The following is a 19,069-nucleotide window of genomic DNA, read 5'->3' on the forward strand; positions in this document are numbered from 1 at the left end:
GGGGACTTTAAATTAGTTCATATCAGAAAGTGAAACTGATCAGAAAGTGAAACTGATGGCATTCTAAAGGGAAAGTTTCAACATCAGCAAACTTAAAGGTAAAAAGAGATTTTTAGTATTATTACTCGTAGAATGTGAAGAAAAGAAGTCGATACTGTCAATTATTACTACTATGTGTCCTCCTTTCCGCCTAATGCCTGTGGCTTTTTGGTCCCTTTTAATCCAAGCGCACTGCTGCAGCTGAGCCAGCGCTCTGAGAGGCGTGACAGAGGAAGACGCCCGCGTCCGCAATGCCCCATGCACCTCCAGCTGCGCTGACCCTCTCCCCCTTCCTTCTTCTCTTCTTCCTCAATCCCTTCCTTCTCCTCTCTTTCAATACATTTATAATAAAAAGAGATGCATTATTACAATATGAGTTACAAGGTGAATTTTTCATCTGAAATAATTCACAAAAACTATTAGAGTTCTAGTTTTTAAATGAGGAAATATGGTTTTAAAAAGCTACAAACATGGTTTAAAAAACCTACAAACTGTCTTCCAATGGCTTTCCATTCTGGTGTTTCCTAAAATACTACACTAGAAGTCCGGTATGAACGGAATATAAGCTACGGAATATAAACTATTTACGGTTAGTCTGAGGCTCTCTGGGCAGCGAGGGGGTATCCCTTGCCAACACACTCCTCCAACTTCGTTCTAAGATACTTTCATCTCCGAACAAGTCCTAAGCATATAAAAGCCGAAACCCCGCACAGGAAAGCCCAAACCCAAGTGCCTTTTTCAGATCGGATTGTTTCAAAGGTGTAACACAAGGAAAAACTTTTCCCCACTTGAAAGTAAATACAAGAAAATTATGTGTTTGATATTCAACTGCTCTCTCTCCATAGACCACCCTCTGAGGATCTATTTTCTACATTTAGGTTTCAAGCTTTAAAAACCTGAATGTTAGTCATTCCTACCTTTGTGTCCAAAATATCCATAAGCATTCCATGAACATCCATTCCACTGTAATTTAAGTTTACTAAAGTAAAAACATTCTTTTTAAAATTTACTTTCAAATATATTATTTGCATATTTTATTTTTGGATTTATTTTTAAACAGTTGAAAATACTGCAATGCAGCTTCTTTGGAGCCCATGACGATTATGTTTCTACATCCCCTTGAGACAAATGCAGAGTTCAGGAGTGAAATTAAACCAATTTTTAGATTTAGTAAAAAAATCTTTAAATTTTTTGGATATATCTAAAATATTTCAATGTATTTCAAATGAAAAGAAGAAAGGAAGAAGGGAAGGGAAGGCAGGATGAAACAAAGGTGAGAAAAGAGGAAAAACAGGGAAGGGGGAAGAAAGGAATCTTTCCTTACAACTTCACCCAGATAAACGAATATTATCCTTCCGAATACAGGGTAACCCATGACACAGGGGCTCAAAATTCAAGAACCTTCTATAAGATTCAGAGCAAGCGTTAGATGTCACTGGACAGCTGGTGGTCTGACACCTGAATCTAGAAGGTTCCACAGGACCCTGGCCAACACCGTACAGTACTTCACATCTCTCTGATCCCTGTCAAACCCCAGCTTCTTTCCCAGACCATGGGGAGGTCCAGTCTGCTACATCTCATACAGGATTTTGTTGTGCCCCTGGCTTAGCATCCCCCATGACTCACATGTGCCTCCTGGTCTAGGATCTTCTGGTCCAAGTCACGTAAGGCACGTGTTGCCATGCCCTCTGACCCCCAGCCTGAACAGAGCCCACATGTGGGGCTGAGGACGCAGAGGAGGGCACCCGGGGCCCCTCTGGGTACTTCCCAACAACCTCAACCTCTGAGCCGCCGGCAACACAGAGAAGCCGGTCTCTCTCTGCTTCTCTCCAGAGGGAAAACAGAGGAAGAGTAAGGGCTGGGGTGTGTGACTACATCTGGAGTGGAACAACACCATTTCCCTTTAAAAGAAAAAAAATCACCACCTCCATCCTAAAGAAAGAAATTATATCTGATTAAGAAGGATGTACTGAGACCACTGGGGTGGGTGGTGTAGGTGGAGGGTTAGGGTGGATACAGAAGGGACAGAACAAGCTCCTCCCATGGGTTTGTTTCCTCCCAGTTCCCAGGAAATCCACCGTTAATACTAAAGTAGACACTGATGTAGAGCAGTGCTTAAGAACCCAGGCTCATTTCCTCTAGAAAATGAAAAGAATCATCTAAAATAACACATTTATTCTGGAGAAAATAACACCTCCAAAAGAATCCTAAAAGATTTTAAGAGGGGGAAATAAAAGAATACAGCTGCAATAATTCTGATTTTTTGTTCCACACAGAAGTCAGGGGAAGAACTCCATGCAGCTACACATACAAGGACCAGTTGTACACCCCCATCCCATCCCATAAAAAGAAAAACATTAATTTTCAAAGCAGAGGCAATATTTGCTTATGAAAACAAGACAATCACATGTGACTTCTAGAAATGAAAGTGTTAGGCGGAGTCTTTAAAAAAATAAATCACAGCCAACACTGCAAAGAGAACAGAAGCATGAAGCAGACAAGGAGACAGGCGTTAGGGTGAGAAAGGGAGGCCGAGGCCACGCTGTCACAGGGGCCGCAGGCATGTGCATCCCCACAGAGGTCACAGGAGGACAGCTGTGCTCTGGAGTTGTAGCTTCTCACCGCTTGCCGCCCTGTTCAAAGAAGCAGATGTTGGTTTACATGCCTCCTTTGTTTAGAAGCATTTACTTTGCCAAAACTTAAGAGCATTTCGATACACTTTTCTGAGTTTTCCGTTCTTCACATAATTTTATTTTTCTTTACAAGAAACAACTGAAATACTCAAGAGGGGCCCAGACTACCAAGTCCAAGAGAGAAACAATGCTTTGAGTCCAGTTTCTGTACCTCCAGCAGCTGGCCAGCATTAAAAGAGAGAAAATAGACCACAGCTGCATGCCGCAGTTCAACCACAACCTGAAACTCTTCCTGGAACGGGAAAGACTGTAAATTGAGGATGTTTTAACCTCCTTGAGAATTTATTTTAGGGTGACATTTTCTATGCATTCAAGTAAGGTTCTACTCATTGGAACTACTGAAGAGAAATGTTTACCATGGACTTCATTTAAAAATGCAAAAGTGTGAAGAGAACTCTACCTATGTGATGCCTTGTTTCAGTGTTTTAAAACGTTAAGCTCTCTAAAACTATCCAACTTGGGTAAATTTTATAGTACAAGCTAATATTTTTTAAAAACTATATAAAGCACCAATAGCACTACAGTAACCTTACTATAAAGCATAAATGATTTTTATTTTTACAATTTTTAAAAATTGTAAAAAATACAATTGTATTTTTTTACAAAAAATTGTAAAAAATACAATTTCTATTTTCAAATTTCTTTGCAATTTTTCATTGACTTTTTTAATATTTTAAGTACGTTTTCTAACTCTAGGGTTCTTCAAAATGGGTTGGTTGGTTTATTCTGACCTTTCCCATGTTTTCATTTTAAATGCACCCCCTCATACATAAGTTGTCTTCCACAAAAAAATCTCAGAGACTGAATCTTTTTTGCTTTTCAGATGTTTAAAATGTTCTCCACACACCTAAGAAACATAAATTGGAGAATGTTTCAACAATCATGTAACGAAGTTGGATAACTAGGTACTGTCACTGAGTCTCCACAGTGGATCTTATCCTTCCACCAGAAAAAAAAGTGCTGCATCAGTGTGTCCCCAAAATGTCCCACAAGAACTGGGGGTGAACTCCAACAGGAGGCAAAAGATGAGAGGAACTGGCTTGTTGACTTAGAAGGAGAGAGAGCTGGTGCTACCATTGTCTCGCATGAATACTCCACCAAACACTCCCAACCACGAGGACAGGTTCCGCGTACTTTAAAGTGTAATTATCTACAACTACCTACGACATGAAAATGTTAATGATTCTCATGTGTTCTAACGATTCTGAGTCCCAGGAGTGCTTATTCAGGATGAATGTGATGACAAGTAGAAACATTAGCCTGACGATCACACACCGACAAAAAGTCACTCTGTGATTGAACAGAGATTCGTCCTGATCAACTTAGATGATCTCCGGACTAGACCTCTACTTTCACATCCTAAATTTCTAACATTTTATAAAGTAAAAAATTACCAGTAAAGTCAAAGAAGCTCAAGTTATTTTCCAAACAGACTATGGTTTTCTTGAAATGATAAAAAAAATCTGTTACAATAAATAAATTTTAGCAAAACAAGACTCCCTCAGTGAAGAAACAGCTAAACCCAACTGAGGCTCATCCACTGCAGACGCTGTTCATGTTCTCTCCTGAAGAAGCCCTGTTTTAAAACCAGAACCTGATAGAGTGGGTGCTTGGAATAGGAGCAGAACCTTGGAAATTGAACATAAATGGACTCTTTGTGCCACTTTTTCTTTGTAAAGTTTGTAGCTGGGAGTTAAAAACCTAAAACATTATGAGCAAAAACATCATTTTTTAATATGTGCTAAATGCTACCATGTGATTATTTTTTTGTAAATTATCAACTGTCTTCGTTTAAACGTAAAGCTCACCTTCTGCTCCGCCACCTCTTTCACTACCCCAAACAACACCCGCCCCTCACAAAGCCAATCCAGCAGATGACCACTCTGAATGAAGGAATGAAAGAATGAGTGAATGAATGAATGAGTGCCTGGCGTAACTCCCAAAGTCTCACGAACCCCAGGACACACTTACTTGGTTCATAGTAATCCATTATGGACACTGAAGCATCTTGTGTATTTGACACTCTAAAGTTTCTCACAGAAGGAATATCAACACAGAACTGGGTTTCATTTACCTTGAAAAATACAAAAGACTTTTAAGGGTGCGGCAAATTATGCGTTCAAGAGAAAGTAAAAGACATTTCTTTTTTTTTTTTTTTTTTTTTTTTTTTGTGGTACGTGGGCCTCTCTCACTGTTGTGGCCTCTCCCGCTGCGGAGCACAGGCTCCGGACGCGCAGGCTCAGCGGCCATGGCTCACGGGCCCAGCCGCTCCGCGGCATGTGGGATCTTCCCAGACCGGGGCACGAACCCGTGTCCCCTGCATCGGCAGGCGGACCCTCAACCACTGCGCCACCAGGGAAGCCCCAGTAAAAGACATTTCTATCTCTTATCCTTTTATCAAACAGCTATAGAAATGAACACTTAGGGAGCATTTCTACACACCCGGTACTGGGGTAAGCATTGTATAGAAATTACATCATTTATCTTGTAAAACAGTCCTTGCATGATCGGTATTGTCCTTACTTCCATTTTACTGAAACGGATACTGAGAATTAGAGTGGTGAAGTAAGCAGGAGCCCAGAAGTGCATGTCCCTGGCCCTGGTGCTTCACCAAAATCCCCCGTCTCAGCTTTGCACCCCATCCTGGTTGCTGCTACTGACTCACACCAGCCCCCTTCTCTGGAGAATCACCCTCAGCTCACGGGAGTCACCTCATCCAGTAAGTGAAGTAACCTCAGAGTGGGAGGTGTGGCCCACAACCAATAACTGACTGATATGGGCACACAAGGCCAGCCTCCTTGCCTCCAGGGGTACAAAAGGCCAGCCTCCTTGCCTCCAGGAAGGACACTTAATGCCAATTTGGCAAATAATACTGGTTAAGGAATCTGAAATTGATAAATTCCTTTAAACATTCCATTACATACCAATTAGCAGTAAGTGAAAAGACAAATTAGTCAGTCAAAACGTAATGGACACTCCAAACCTAATAACATTATTTTAAAAAAACCTTAAATGTATTTTTCAAACCCCAAATTAGGCCCATGGCTATCAAACAGTCTTTAATATATGCAAATCACTGAACAGCAAAAGAATCTAGAAACTTTGAATTCGTTTTAACAGCTTTTTAACCAGAGTGGTTTTTGAAGTCTTAAAACAAAAAGAACATTAAGGAACTAGATTTTTCAAAGTAGATTCACTGCTGAAACAATATGATTGATTCACACTTGGCAAAACTGGAGTAAGAAACATACATATTCCCCCCATGTAACATGAAATCCTAAGAACACTTAGAATTCAATTTTGATTCCACATATGAATTTCATATAGATGTCAGAAGAATAAACTTACATGCCAGCAGTTTTGAGACATAACAAGTAGAGTCTTAAATTCCACACTAACCTTTCTCTCACATATTTTATGCACCTTATTCTTGGATCAGTAGCTTTCACACAGTAATGGGAAGAGTACATGAAAATTACATAATAATTTTGTGTAAGGACCAAACCTCTGAGAATATTCTATGATTTAAGCACCTAACTTTTCAATGCAGGAATATTAACCCTTTGGGGATATATTAAAAGCCTTTTTTTACGAAAGCATTTTAAAACATGTAATTACAGCTTTCACCGTCAGCATTTTTTTTTTCATCAGCCGCATTTACACAAATATGTTTAGCAATTCCCTGAAGCTAAGGAGTTCTCCAGTTGACATCTGGACTGCATTTTGGAAATTATATCACAGCAATTCTCTTTGTTGAACATCTGGTATGAAATAATAATTTTGTTATCAAGACTTTCATCAAGCTCACCATTCATAGTAATTCTCCTTAAACTAATTTTATAATAATGTCTTTTTAGTGAGGACAACAGATAGTTGCCATGTGAAAGTTGTTCAGGGACACAAAAAGCCAAAATAATGACATAAAGAAAACGTTTAAAGTAAAGGTAATTTTGAACACAATAAATAGTGGCTTTGTCAGTGGTTACCAATGTGAAACTTAGGTTTTACTACTTACAGAGTCTAAGTAGAGGTTGAGTTTTCCATGGTCGTGTTCTACTTTTTTCACGGTCTCACTCGGGGAAATGGCATCTGAGGACACGGTAAAACCACTGAGGAGGTTAATTTCCATAAGGGCCATGCCACTTCTACCTGGGCCTAGAAACCTAAATCAAAGAGGAGAGGAGAGAAGAGAACCCTTTAGGAAAAACCTAAAGCTGTTGGCAAACTATCTTCATATAAATATTAAAACCGCCAAGTGTTATTCCAAATATTTACCATTTCATTGAAATAAAAAATTACTACAGAAAACTGTAAAAAGGTAAAATCCTTTCCTTACAGGTCTGAACTTCTTAGAACTTTCAACCACATGAGGAACAGAACAACCGATCCATTTGTCAGTCAGCATGAAATGCCTGCAATGCAGCAGACTTGGGCCCCTGGGTTTAAGAAAGGCAGACTTTGCCCCTTCGGTGGGCAAATCTGTTTTCTAGCGGCTGATACCAAACGACATTGCATTTTTCATTTTCCCGAAAGCTGATGGCCCTAAGCTCTCCAACTCAAAGCTAGGAAACGAAAAAGAGGCATCGCTTGACCACTTAGCCGGAGACAGCGGCCAAGTCATCAACAACCTCTTCTTCATCGGGTTTTAGAAAAAAAGAAGACCAGTAGGCAAGGTCCTTGCCTTTCTTCTCCCAAATACTTGGAGCACATTTTGTGTTTGCTTTAGCCACCTCGGGAGAATGACAAGCCTTGGAAAGCTTTATCACACTGCTCGTTCTTTAACCCTGTTGTACACGTCGTGAATATCAACGCATCTGGGCACCAACAACATTTTGTCTCCTTTGAACTAATTATTTTTCTAAAATCAATAGATGGCAAGAGCTTTTTGTTTGGATCTGAAACAGCCCAATGTCATTATGGAAAGGAGTTTGTCTCCAACATGAAAGTCTCTTAGCATCGTTCAGTTGGTTCCTGTTGTCCTTTAAATGGCAAAAGCAAGAAGGGCGCGTAGAAAATCTTGCTTTTTTTTTGGGGGGGGGGTGGGTGACGGGTTACGCGGGCCTCTCACTGCTGTGGCCTCTCCCGCTGCGGAGCACAGGCTCCGGACGCGCAGGCTCAGCGGCCACGGCTCACGGGCCCAGCCGCTCCGCAGCATGTGGGATCTTCCCGGACCGGGGCACGAACCCGTGTCCCCTGCATCGGCAGGCGGACTCTCAACCACTGCGCCACCAGGGAAGCCCAAAATCTTGCTTTTTAAAGTAGCAAACTGATGCCTGCCAAACGCGATTGAAAAGCCACACAGTACAAGTGCTGACTGCAGTGGGCTCGGTGATGCCGGGCAGCTGAAACCATCTGCTGGTGAGGCACTCAGTCAGAAGAGATGCTACTGAAAACCAATACGGGCATTAAAACTAGAGGGGTTTTAGAGATGAGAAAAACAGCCCACCTGCTCAGATATGATGACTTTAGTGCCTCATCAGAAGTGCTTTGGTTGACCTGGTCTTTCCACCAGCCAGGGGCAGAATTTGTTAAATTACTAGGCCACAGAGAAACCTTTTCTGAGGTGAGTAAGGGCCTGGACCCAACTGATGAGAATAAAGTACCTGAAACACCAGCTATTCTTTTTATAAAGTGCCATTGAAAGAATTCATTTAAAATGTAGTTTGTATTTCATAGCAGATTTTTCTCAGAAAACTAGTAGCAACATCTAAATCCTTTTTATAAAGTTCCCAGCCCTGACATTAAAACACTTCCCTTCTCCAGGTCCTCCAAAAAAAGAAAGAAGGAAAAAGATATAGATGTCCTCTACCTAGCAAAGTCTATTGCCTGTCTGATTCCCTGATGCTGGATTAAGACTTGGAATCCTGCATCTTTACATGAGCCCCTATAAACAGTGAAACCCCATTATGGTCTGAATCTCAGTTTCACCTCATTTTCCTCCTCTGTGTCTTTACCTGACCTCCCTAAGAGGTAAAATCCTTCTCATTGCTCCATAAGGCTATTCTTCTTTGCCCTTTTCAAAAGCAGAATTTTAGACTTGCTATAAGCAGCTCTTTGCAGGAAACCACTCTCACAAGGAAACCCCTTTTCCTGCCACATTAGCAAAGCTACATTGTAACTAACCTTAAACCAGGCGCCCCCGTGCTCTACTCATCTCCAGCCCAAGCACACTTTTCAAATTTTTTGATCACACAATACCTTGCCTAACCTGTTGGTTCTTTCTGTAGATCAAAAAAGTAGAAATGAAGAATAAGTAATTAACAGATGGCCAGATCTCTTCCCCAGCTTCCCCTTTAGTAATCTTATACACAAACTGTGTGAACAAGATAACATCTAAAGAAAGATCACAAGAAGTCCACACGCCTGCAAACGGGGGCCGGGGTGGGGGGATGGCAATGGCTCTGACCCCCCATCTCAACGATTAACTGAGATTACTCTCTTTTTTCCCTTTAAAAACTGTCACAGCTGGACTGAATCTTCAGAGTTGATCTCAGGACATGAGTCCACCTTCTCCCCAGATTGCCGGCTTTTCTGATTAAAGCATCTTTCCTTTCTACCAACAACTGCCTCTCAGTTATTGACTTTCGAGCGGCAAGCAGCCAGACCTCAGTTCGGTAACGTCGTTTTCAGGATTTATTTTTACTAATTTCTGTCTCCTCTTCCAAATAGTAAGTTCTGTGAAGACAAGGTTGTGTCTTTTTGGCTAACCATTATATTCCAGATCCTGACACTGTGTCTGGCACAGAATGGAGACTAAACCAATATTTACTGAGCGAACGAATGACTGAAGGAGCAAATGAGAAAAGCAGGGATAATGATAGCACTTACTTTATAGAGTAATTCTAAGGACTAAATGAGACATGTGTGCAAGTCACTGATACAATGCCTGGCATGTAAGTTTGTGATAAATGTAGGTGGTTGCTGTTTAAATAATAATAACTTGATGTTGTTATTCTGGAACAGAGCCCAGTTGCAATCTTAGTAAAGTATAATGGGAGTCCTACTTTCTTCTCAGCTGAAAAGGAAGCTACTGCAGAGATTCTGATATCCTCAAGCTGCTGGTTCAAAATGCCCAAACAGGTGAGGAAAGGGGCAAACACACTGACAATTTATACCAAAATCAGGAACAGGAAGGCCCTGGGACTTCCCTGGTGGTCCAGCGGGTAAGACTCCACACTCCCAATGCAGGGGGCCCAGGTTCAATCCCTGGTCGGGGAACTAGATCCCACGTGCATGCCACGACTAAGAGTCCGCATGCCGCAACTAAGAAGTTCACATGCTGCAACCAAGAAGCCCGCATGCTGCAACTAAGAGCCCACATGCCTCAAAGAAGATCCCGCATGCCGCAACTAAGACCTGGCGTGGCCAAAATAAATAATATTTTTTAAAATACTTTCCAAAAAACAAAAGGAACAAAAAGGCCCAAGATAGTAGGGATGGTAGCAGCAATGGAGGAGACTGGGTTCAGGCAATGGCTAAGAAGGTTGACCATCTGGAGAAACACCTACAGATGACCTTGGGAGGATCTGGCAGCTCAGGGCCACATCAGTGACCTCCAGCCCAACAACAGCCCAAGGTCAACCAGACGCTACGGGATATTTAAAAAGGGCAGGCAGCAGCTCCCCAATACCAGTGCATCTTGCAGCAACACCCAGCTGGACACCAAATCATGCAGAGCTAAGAGGGGAGATTGACAAGGAAGAAATTTTAGTCTCTTGCTTCAAGAACTTTCTGAAGGACTTGCTCTCAAACTTATGTGTGCGTTAGAATAAGCAAGAAAGCTGAAGGCGGCTTCACAGACCCTGAATCTATGAAGTCAGTAGTCTTGAAACGGATACCTTTTTCTTATGACTTAACAAGATCCTCAGATGCTCTGGACACAGAGCAAATTTAATAGCCACCTTATTAAGTACTCCCAGAAGCTGTTAAGTGCCTAATTATCCAATGCAAGGATCTTCTAAACTGGAATCTTTTCACTGTGTCTGAAAAAAAATACTATGCTCTTCATCGAACCTGCACACGCTTATGAAGCTTTGAGTTAAGTGCACAAAACTAAACGTTAAATATGAACCTGGAATAATCACTTCACAGAAAAATGAGCAACAGAAAGAAATAATCAACTTTGCAGTATTCAACATGATTCGTTAAAGTTTTTCTAAATTAAACCTGAGTTTTATTAAACTTTTATATTCAGACTTGTTATAAATACAAGGAAAACTTGTAAGCAAGTTGGGCATGCCGAGAAATGCTTAAATACAATTAGCAGTATTTCTAGTTTGTAATCTGAAGTGTAATGCATAACTGAAATCTTTGTTAAATGGAACGCCTTACGTTGATATAGTTCAATAACTATACAGAGTTATATTGAATATAATTAAATATATAAACAACCATATATATTTAATTAAGCCTTCAAATCTATTTTTTTAAGGAGAAGGAGAAAAAGGAGGGACTTAGATACCAACCTTGTGCACACATTCAAATTCAAGTGATTGATATCATCTTTATCATCTTTTACGGCAATGTCTAAATCAAAGGCTTCTTGATCTTGGATAGATCTTTGGATTATGGAAGATCTGGAATCTTTCACATTATAAATAACATTAAGCTGTAATAAATAACAAATAAGCATAAATAATAAGTTACTAGCAATAAATTGCCTTCATTATGTATCCTAAATATTAGGTAATGATTCTCTTTGGGATAAACCCAACTAGACTGGTAATCTTCAACCTAAAAAAGAATTAGTTTTACTAGCTAATGAAGTATCATTAACAAATATAATTATAAAAGTTTATAAACGATGATGTTGAAAATTGTTAGGTAATATCCCAAGTATCAGAGACCATCGTGGACCATATTCATGGGCATTTTTTTTTTCAAATAATGTAAAACATTCCCTTGAGGGAAAAAGTTAAACTATTGCCAAGTTTCCTGAAAGCATCCACTAATTTCTAAGCTCTGCTGCCCAACTGGAGTTATTTTTCACAAGCTGGAACTATCAGTAAGATAAATCAAAATGTTTTCGCCCAAGAGCCTTGGTGGAACAAAAACCTATTCAACTGCTAAGCCGCCTTTTTCGATCACACCATGTTTTTCAAAGAGGATGAAACAAATGATGGATTTCAAGTCAACTGGGTCTTTTTCAGCATATACTCTGTGCCCACCACCAATGTGAATGGCACTGTGGGGACCCTGAGGAGGTGTGAGGACCAGTGTTTTCCTCAAAGGGACCCTAAGATCAGAAGCTTGGGAATGTCCTCTAAATTTCCTAGGCCTGCCTCATGTCAAGTCGAATCGGGATCTATTTAAATTCTTCACCCCTTCCGCTTTTTTTGATACTAAGGTTCATAAACCTTACTATTATATGTAATACTGTATTTTTTTTTGCTAATACTTAAATCTCACACGCACACACACACACACACACACACACACACACACACACACACATGCCCCTCTGACCTAAACGTGTAGTATCTACTGTGGATTTACATACTTAAAAAAAAATCCTCTCTCTAAGCCTTCATCTTTCAAATCATCTTTCAAACCTAAGAGTTCCAACTTTTTATTCTGCCACACCTACATCATATAATCCTTCCTCCCCTTGATCATTCTGGAATATCTCAGTCTGGACATTCTCCAACTTTTTCTTAAGCTACAATTAAAAGTGTAGAGTGTTCTTGGAGCGGTTGAAGAATGGTTCCATCAATTGGAGAGACAGTCTCCGTGATTTTCATTACCCCCTTTCCCGTGGCACGCATTTTCCTTTAGAGACCAATCTCATCACAGAACAAACACGACTACTAGATTTGTCCCCTGGGTCATAATTAATATTCATCTATAACTAAGTGTTAGCATTTATATTTGGTCCACAACAGAGCTGAACTTCTCACTCAGAGAACGTCAAGAAATCTTGCAGTTTATTTCCAATAGCTTTGCTTTTTATCATTTATTGCAAACCTGAGAGTTTTCCTTGCCCTCCTTTTTCCAGAGCACTTACAAAAATATCAACTAAAGGAAATGTCAATACCTATTTCTGGATGACCAGCTTTTTTGCAAATTTTTTCTCCATTACAAGAAGTACCTATTGGTCCCTACGTTTCATTTTCTGCATGTTAATGCAACATAGGACTGGTGAACATTCTGACCACTAGGTACCATATTTACTGCTGTGTCCTTCAAATCTCAAATAAAAATCATCTGACTTCAGTAACTTATCTACACTTGGTTTATCAAGAATGAGTTCCAACCAATTTGGTGGTTTAAGTACATAAAATTTTTCAATCGTATCTAAAATATCTTATGTATTTACTTTTGGATTTACTCTTCACATAAAAAGACAGCTTGAGAGTGAGAATTTTCACATGGTCTTTGTTAGTAAAGACCAATACAAAGGGACTTCCCTGGCTGTCCGGTAGTTAAGCCTTCGCCTTCCAACACAGGGGGTACGGGTTTAATCCCTGGTTGGGGAGTTAAGATCTCACGCGCCTCATGGTCAAAAAACCAAAACATAAAATAGAAGCAATATTGTAACAAATTCAACAAAGACTTTTTTTTTAAAAAAAAAAAAGACCAATACAAATTATTCACTCTTGTCTTTCTGTCCTTTTCATTGAATACCGTTCTTTTTAACTGTGAGTTTTCCTTGATTTTAAAAAACATTTACTGTGTTTTGAGTATCGTACAAAATAATCTTCACATTATTTCTAAGTTTCCAAATTATACCTGACCATGTACCCTTCACATTGTGCCTTAGAAAGTACATCTGTTCTCTCAACTAGAATAGTTGTACTGGTTTTTGAAAAAGTACTTTTTCTCTATAATAGCCTCTTTTTTTTAACTTTCTCAGTAAATCTTTCAGGGTTTGTTTGGTTTGTTTTCTCTAACCAAGCACATAATCTTTTTTAGTACTATCACATATTATTTTGCATCCCAATAACATGGTTTTAGGTCCCCATGATTTTCATGTATTATTAAGCATAGTAACTTCCATTCAGTATTTTATATACTACTTCCATGTTATTGTATCCCAATTACACCATAAAGGGTAGATTTCTTTAGATTTTCTTCCTAGAGCAGAGCACTGAACATCTCATGCTCTAATTGTTTTATTTACTACAATATAAAATTTTACAGCAAGGGGACACATTTCCTATCTTCAAGTCAATTACTTATAAAACCATGTTGACCTTTATATCGTTAAATGAATATTAAGAAATGGTAAGTAAAATGCTATATGGTTATCAAGTCACAGTAGAAACTCTACCCAGTATTACAATTTCTAAGCTGTATTTTTACAAAAGGTGGGAGTTCCCAACAATTCACAAGAATCATATTGGAGGATTTTAATCCTTACTTCAAAAAGCATATAATACTCAAGAAATATTATCAAACTATAGATTATCAAACTATATAGTTGCTGTCTACTCACTAGCTAGTAACATCTCCAACACTTTTTGTTAAAGATAGTGATTTATCTTGTCTAAGTCATAGAAGTAAATCATTACGAATTTTATATCATCTAAGTTAAAGATTTAGCAGTGCCCCAAACCAAAGAATTAGTATAGCAAGTCCTATTTAACAAAACAAAAATAAACATTATTGCATACCTGACAAATGGCAAATCCAAAACCGCTTGCAGAAATATTAACTGCAGTTGGCTGTACCACAGCAAGCTGAATAAAGGTGGAAAAAGGTGAATAAGGCTAATTGTCCATACCTACGTCCTTCCAGCCGGCACGAGAGACCGCTGTTATCCCTCACTGGGAGTGTAAGCTGTGTGCGCTGTGAAGTTCTAAGAACTTTACATGCCTCACATGTCAAAAGTTATGGGTCAACCAGATAAGGGGGGTGAAGGCTGAGGAAGTACACGTTAGTGCTGTGGACAGGTCTGCCCTTCTGTAGGGGCTGTAGCATGAAAGACAAGAAATGAAAGTCATTCCTCCCTCTTCAAGCCTCCCTCAGCATCCAAGTCGCTGGCCTTCCTGAGAACACAATGGCACACCATCACTGACTGGAACCAACACTCCTCCTTCTTTTTCCTTTGCCATCACCCCTCTCCCTCAGGTTCTAGCCTTAAAGTTACTGCTTTCACCCATTACCCTCAACTTCCTACAAAGTTAACCAAGGGAAAAAAGTTAGGGTTTAGCATAGCCCTTCATTCCATTTTAAAGAAAGAGTTCTACTACTGGTTCTATCAATTCACCTAAGAGGACATGTGATGCAGCCTAAAGGAACATGGTCTTCGAAATCATGGGTTCAAATCCTAGCTCTACTGTTACTAGCACCATGATCTTGGGAGAGTTAGCTAAACTCTCTTAGCCTCAGTTTTATAATATGTACAGTGGGGATAGAGGTACTTGGTCTGAGAAGTAAATGCAATAAATAGCACATGTCAAGAAATCTGGCACAGGGCCTGCAAAGAATAGGAGCTCAACGGGTATTCATTCCTCTCCCAGTGAGACAGGGCCCACGTTTCCTCCTTTTCCAAACCTGTCCAAAGTTCTCAACCCCTCCTCCCTTCCCCAGCTCAGCAAATTCAACCAAAGGAGGGTACTCCTTCCTGCCAGCACAGAGCTCTGGGAACAAGTCTTTGTTGAAGTCAACAGAAAGGAAATAAAGCGGTACTCCGGCAGAAGGAAGCATCTACACAGACATTCGGAGAGGCACGCCCTTGTCCACACCTCAGCCGTCTGGAGGAGAAAGCGGTTCTGTGTGCTAATCACAAACTTCACAGGACTCCGTGAACCGGACCCCACCATGGTCACTTGGATATCCGTCTCTTCTGTGTTCATTAGGGCTGCAAACTCAGACAGGGCCTTCAAGGCCACAATGGTGTCCTGTTGGGAAAAGAAAAAGATGTGTGCACATAAGGCTATATTAAGGCCGCCAAAGAGTAAAGGATACCACGGGTAGGATACCATCCACCTTCCTTGGGAGTGGAACTCTCCTCGATTCACCTTTGAATCTGCTTGACCTGGAGTCCAGGGAAGACTCAGAAAACACCTGCTGACTAGAACTGAGCTCCTATTGTACCAGGTACCGGAGACGACAAATGGCTAGTGAGACAGGGAACTAATTTATCCCATATGGGTATCAGATACGATGTTTATGTCAAAGGTGAGAAAAAATTAAAATTAGTAACTTAAACCTTTGATTTAAGTTACTAAACTTTTTAACTGCCATGTAATTGTATGAAGTCATGAAATAAAGCAACCACATATATATATAGAGAGAGAGAGGGATTTAATTTTATAAATAGTTTTACACACATAATTATTTTTATAAAGAAATTTAAAGTGATCATCACTCACCTGGGTAGATGCAAAACCTCCCAAGCTATTTCTCTGCCTGCTTAGCCACCTCATAATCGGAATTCCCTCAGAAATCTGATGCTGCAGGAAATGTGAGAGCATTGCATAGGCCGCGACTTCAATATCCAGGGAGCTTGGTTGCCAGGATTCAGAAAGTCTGGACACCGGTGACACCCAGAATTGCATGTCTCCTGCGGGAGAAAAGTAGTAATGGTCTGGCCAAATACAGAAAAATTACACTTGATACCATTAAACATTCCTACACTGGTCCAAGTTCTCCTTGACTAGCATAAAAGTATACATATTTCTCTACATGTGTATATAGATGCCAAGCAAATATACACATACTCACACACACACACACACACACACACACACACACACACACGTACTTACATGTCACTTCTTAAACTATTAAAACTTATAAAATTTCATCCTTGTCCTTTTACTTATATTTGAGGACATTTTGATAAAAATATTTTCCCAAGAGAAATTCCATATGTTTGGCTCAAGACCAAAAAGCTATAAATTATTTTTTTTAAAAAACCATACTCTATTCCAGACCATCCCAAAATATATTAGGACACATTGGAAAGAACCCTGTTCTGGGAATCTGCCATTAACCAGCCCTAACGGGAAAGACTCCTTTTTTCATTATCTGAAAGGTGGTGTTATAAGTTCAAAAATCCAAGACTCCAAGAAAAAATGAGGGACCCTGGCCACCCTAACAACCTTCCTAGAGATATTCCTGCTAGCCCCCAGATGAACATGCTATGTGGTACCCCCTCCCCATTCTCTCAAATATTACTATTTAGATGATGACTGCACTTCAGTGGAATGTGAAATAACTACCACTCAGCCAAGCAGAGAAGCAGAAATGTCAAGGACTACTTCAGCCTCGATGCAGTAATCTTCTAGTCCCCAGCACTGCAACAGGTAAAAAGGATGTAAGCTAACTTACTGCTAATAATAACACACTCTTTTTTACAGTCTCAGAAGTCTCTAAGCACTTTCCATAATCACCCCTTCTTGAATTAACAGAGCTTTAAATAAACTGACATGACCTAAAACTCTTTCTGCCCACCCAGCCCTTCTGCCCCACAGAGGCCATTTGGAAAGTAATAACACCTGTACTTTTTGTCCTGTTGTAGCCCATAAGCAGCTGTATGATTAAAAAATCACAGTGCCCATTCCAAAACTGTAAAAAAAATCATACAGCTCACTAACAGCATTTTTTGACATTTGCATTTCTGTCAGCATTTTAATTCACATTTTCGAACACCTACGACGTGGTAAGTAAGCCCTGCACCTTATCTCATTTAATCCTCACAGCAACCCTAAAGCAGCTGTTACTCCCATTTTAAGACAGGGAAACTGAAGCTCCTAAAGGTAACTAACGGAACCAGAATTTGAGCCCAAGTCTCTCCAAAAACCAAGGCCTTCACGATCACTCAAGGCCACCAAACCAGAAATGGCATCAGACGATTCAAAGGGTAACTGACACATGGCAGAACATATCTAAAAGAAGGAAAAACCCAAGGCCCCAAGTTCTCTAGAAAACTCTTGGGGAGAGTAGCAGCAGAATGGCCATGTCAACCCTTCCTGATCTTACTTGCATCTCATTTTCATCCCAGTCAGAAGACATAAATGTAATCAACTTCGCACCTGGTGTTCAAAACTTTCTCATATCATTTACACATTTCATAACGCAGAACGGGTTGCACACGTTACCTTCTTGTTCTGCTCTCCAAGTCAGCATATTCAAAGCGTCCTTGGCTTTAGGGCTTCTCACAGATGACAGCGCATAAGTTACAAGAGCCAGGGTGTAATTGTCTGAAATTCCTCTATCGAATTCGGACTCCAAAAAGTTGATAGACTCCTGCACATCACTATTAGGCTGGAAAGAAAAAATATATATTTTACTATTCAGAATAACCTGTCACCAACATATTTAAATAAAAAGTATTTTCAAACATTCATTCAAAAACCATTTCAGTGTCTATTAAGCACCCGCCTTTGTCCTAGGCAATGGGAATCACCCCCGATCACTGACGTTTAATGATCTGCCATGTATTTTTAAAATAACATTGCTTTTCAGGTTCTACAAGCAAATAGGCACCATTCCGTAGAGGGAATAAAAAATAAGAAGTGCAGCTTTTGCTAGTGTTTTTCCCATTGGCTATCACGAACTAAGATGAGGGCATAAAATATAGCCTGAGAAAGATACCTCTCTCATATGACCTCAGGTGTTGAAGCTCTAAATTGAGGAGAAAGTATATATTCTCAGCTCTTGGGATGTGGCCACAGATGCAAAGCAGAAGAGTACTCAAATTCGAGACTTCAAATGTGATGGAATATTGCAAAATCCTTTAAGTTTCCAGACATGTATTTGACCCATCAAGACCTACCTTCCTTGTGATTTTCCACCCATTATTTATTAAAGATTAAATACCTGATACTTTTTATATCCCAGGAGAGAAGTCACAATATAAGCCGTAAGGGTTACTGGACTTTTATTGCCACCTTGAAGCTCGCTGTGGATCACTCTTCCTGGCTCCCAAAATTCACCATTGGATTTTTGATGTCCTTTGAGCCAAGTATATGCTCTGTGTAACACATTCTGGTCAATATCTATGTAAGGATCAGCTTCGAGGAAACATCTTAAAACAAAAGCTGACAACCTTGGTGAAAAGGGGGGAAAAAATTACATAAAATACACTTTATACAGTCCTCCAAATTACACTGAGCAATAAAACACACCAGCAATAACAACCCTTTTCCCCCATCAGAAGATTCACCAAAGGGCCAATCACTGAAGATAGAACAAAAGGAAGAAAGACGACAAAGAGACAACAAAGTGAACAACTCAGCTGGGCCAGTGGGCACGGCTTCCCCTTGGGTGTGGCTGGGAAATTCCAGGTCAACTCACAAAAGAGCAGAGTTGGTAAGAACTTAGAAATCATCTAATCCCGCCTCTTGATTTTAAAGGTTGAGAATTCGAAACTCAGAGAGAGTTAAACT

The 19,069-nt window shown here is 40.0% G+C and overlaps 1 protein-coding gene across 1 annotated transcript in view; it reads right to left on the bottom strand.

Moving 5' to 3' along the window:
- Positions 1 to 1,088: 1,088 nt before the first annotated feature.
- CD109 (CD109 molecule) overlaps positions 1,089 to 19,069 on the bottom strand; it is a 115,542-nt gene continuing 97,561 nt past the window's right edge. Inside the window, 9 exon segments of the mRNA XM_032651319.1 lie at positions 1,089 to 2,672; positions 4,704 to 4,806; positions 6,748 to 6,895; positions 11,198 to 11,340; positions 14,345 to 14,410; positions 15,419 to 15,574; positions 16,049 to 16,239; positions 17,780 to 17,945; positions 18,501 to 18,729. Coding sequence (XP_032507210.1) covers positions 2,497 to 2,672; positions 4,704 to 4,806; positions 6,748 to 6,895; positions 11,198 to 11,340; positions 14,345 to 14,410; positions 15,419 to 15,574; positions 16,049 to 16,239; positions 17,780 to 17,945; positions 18,501 to 18,729 — 1,378 coding nt within the window. The 3' untranslated portion in view covers positions 1,089 to 2,496.

This window comes from Phocoena sinus, chromosome 12, assembly GCF_008692025.1.
Source record: "Phocoena sinus isolate mPhoSin1 chromosome 12, mPhoSin1.pri, whole genome shotgun sequence".
Lineage (NCBI taxonomy): Eukaryota > Metazoa > Chordata > Mammalia > Artiodactyla > Phocoenidae > Phocoena > Phocoena sinus.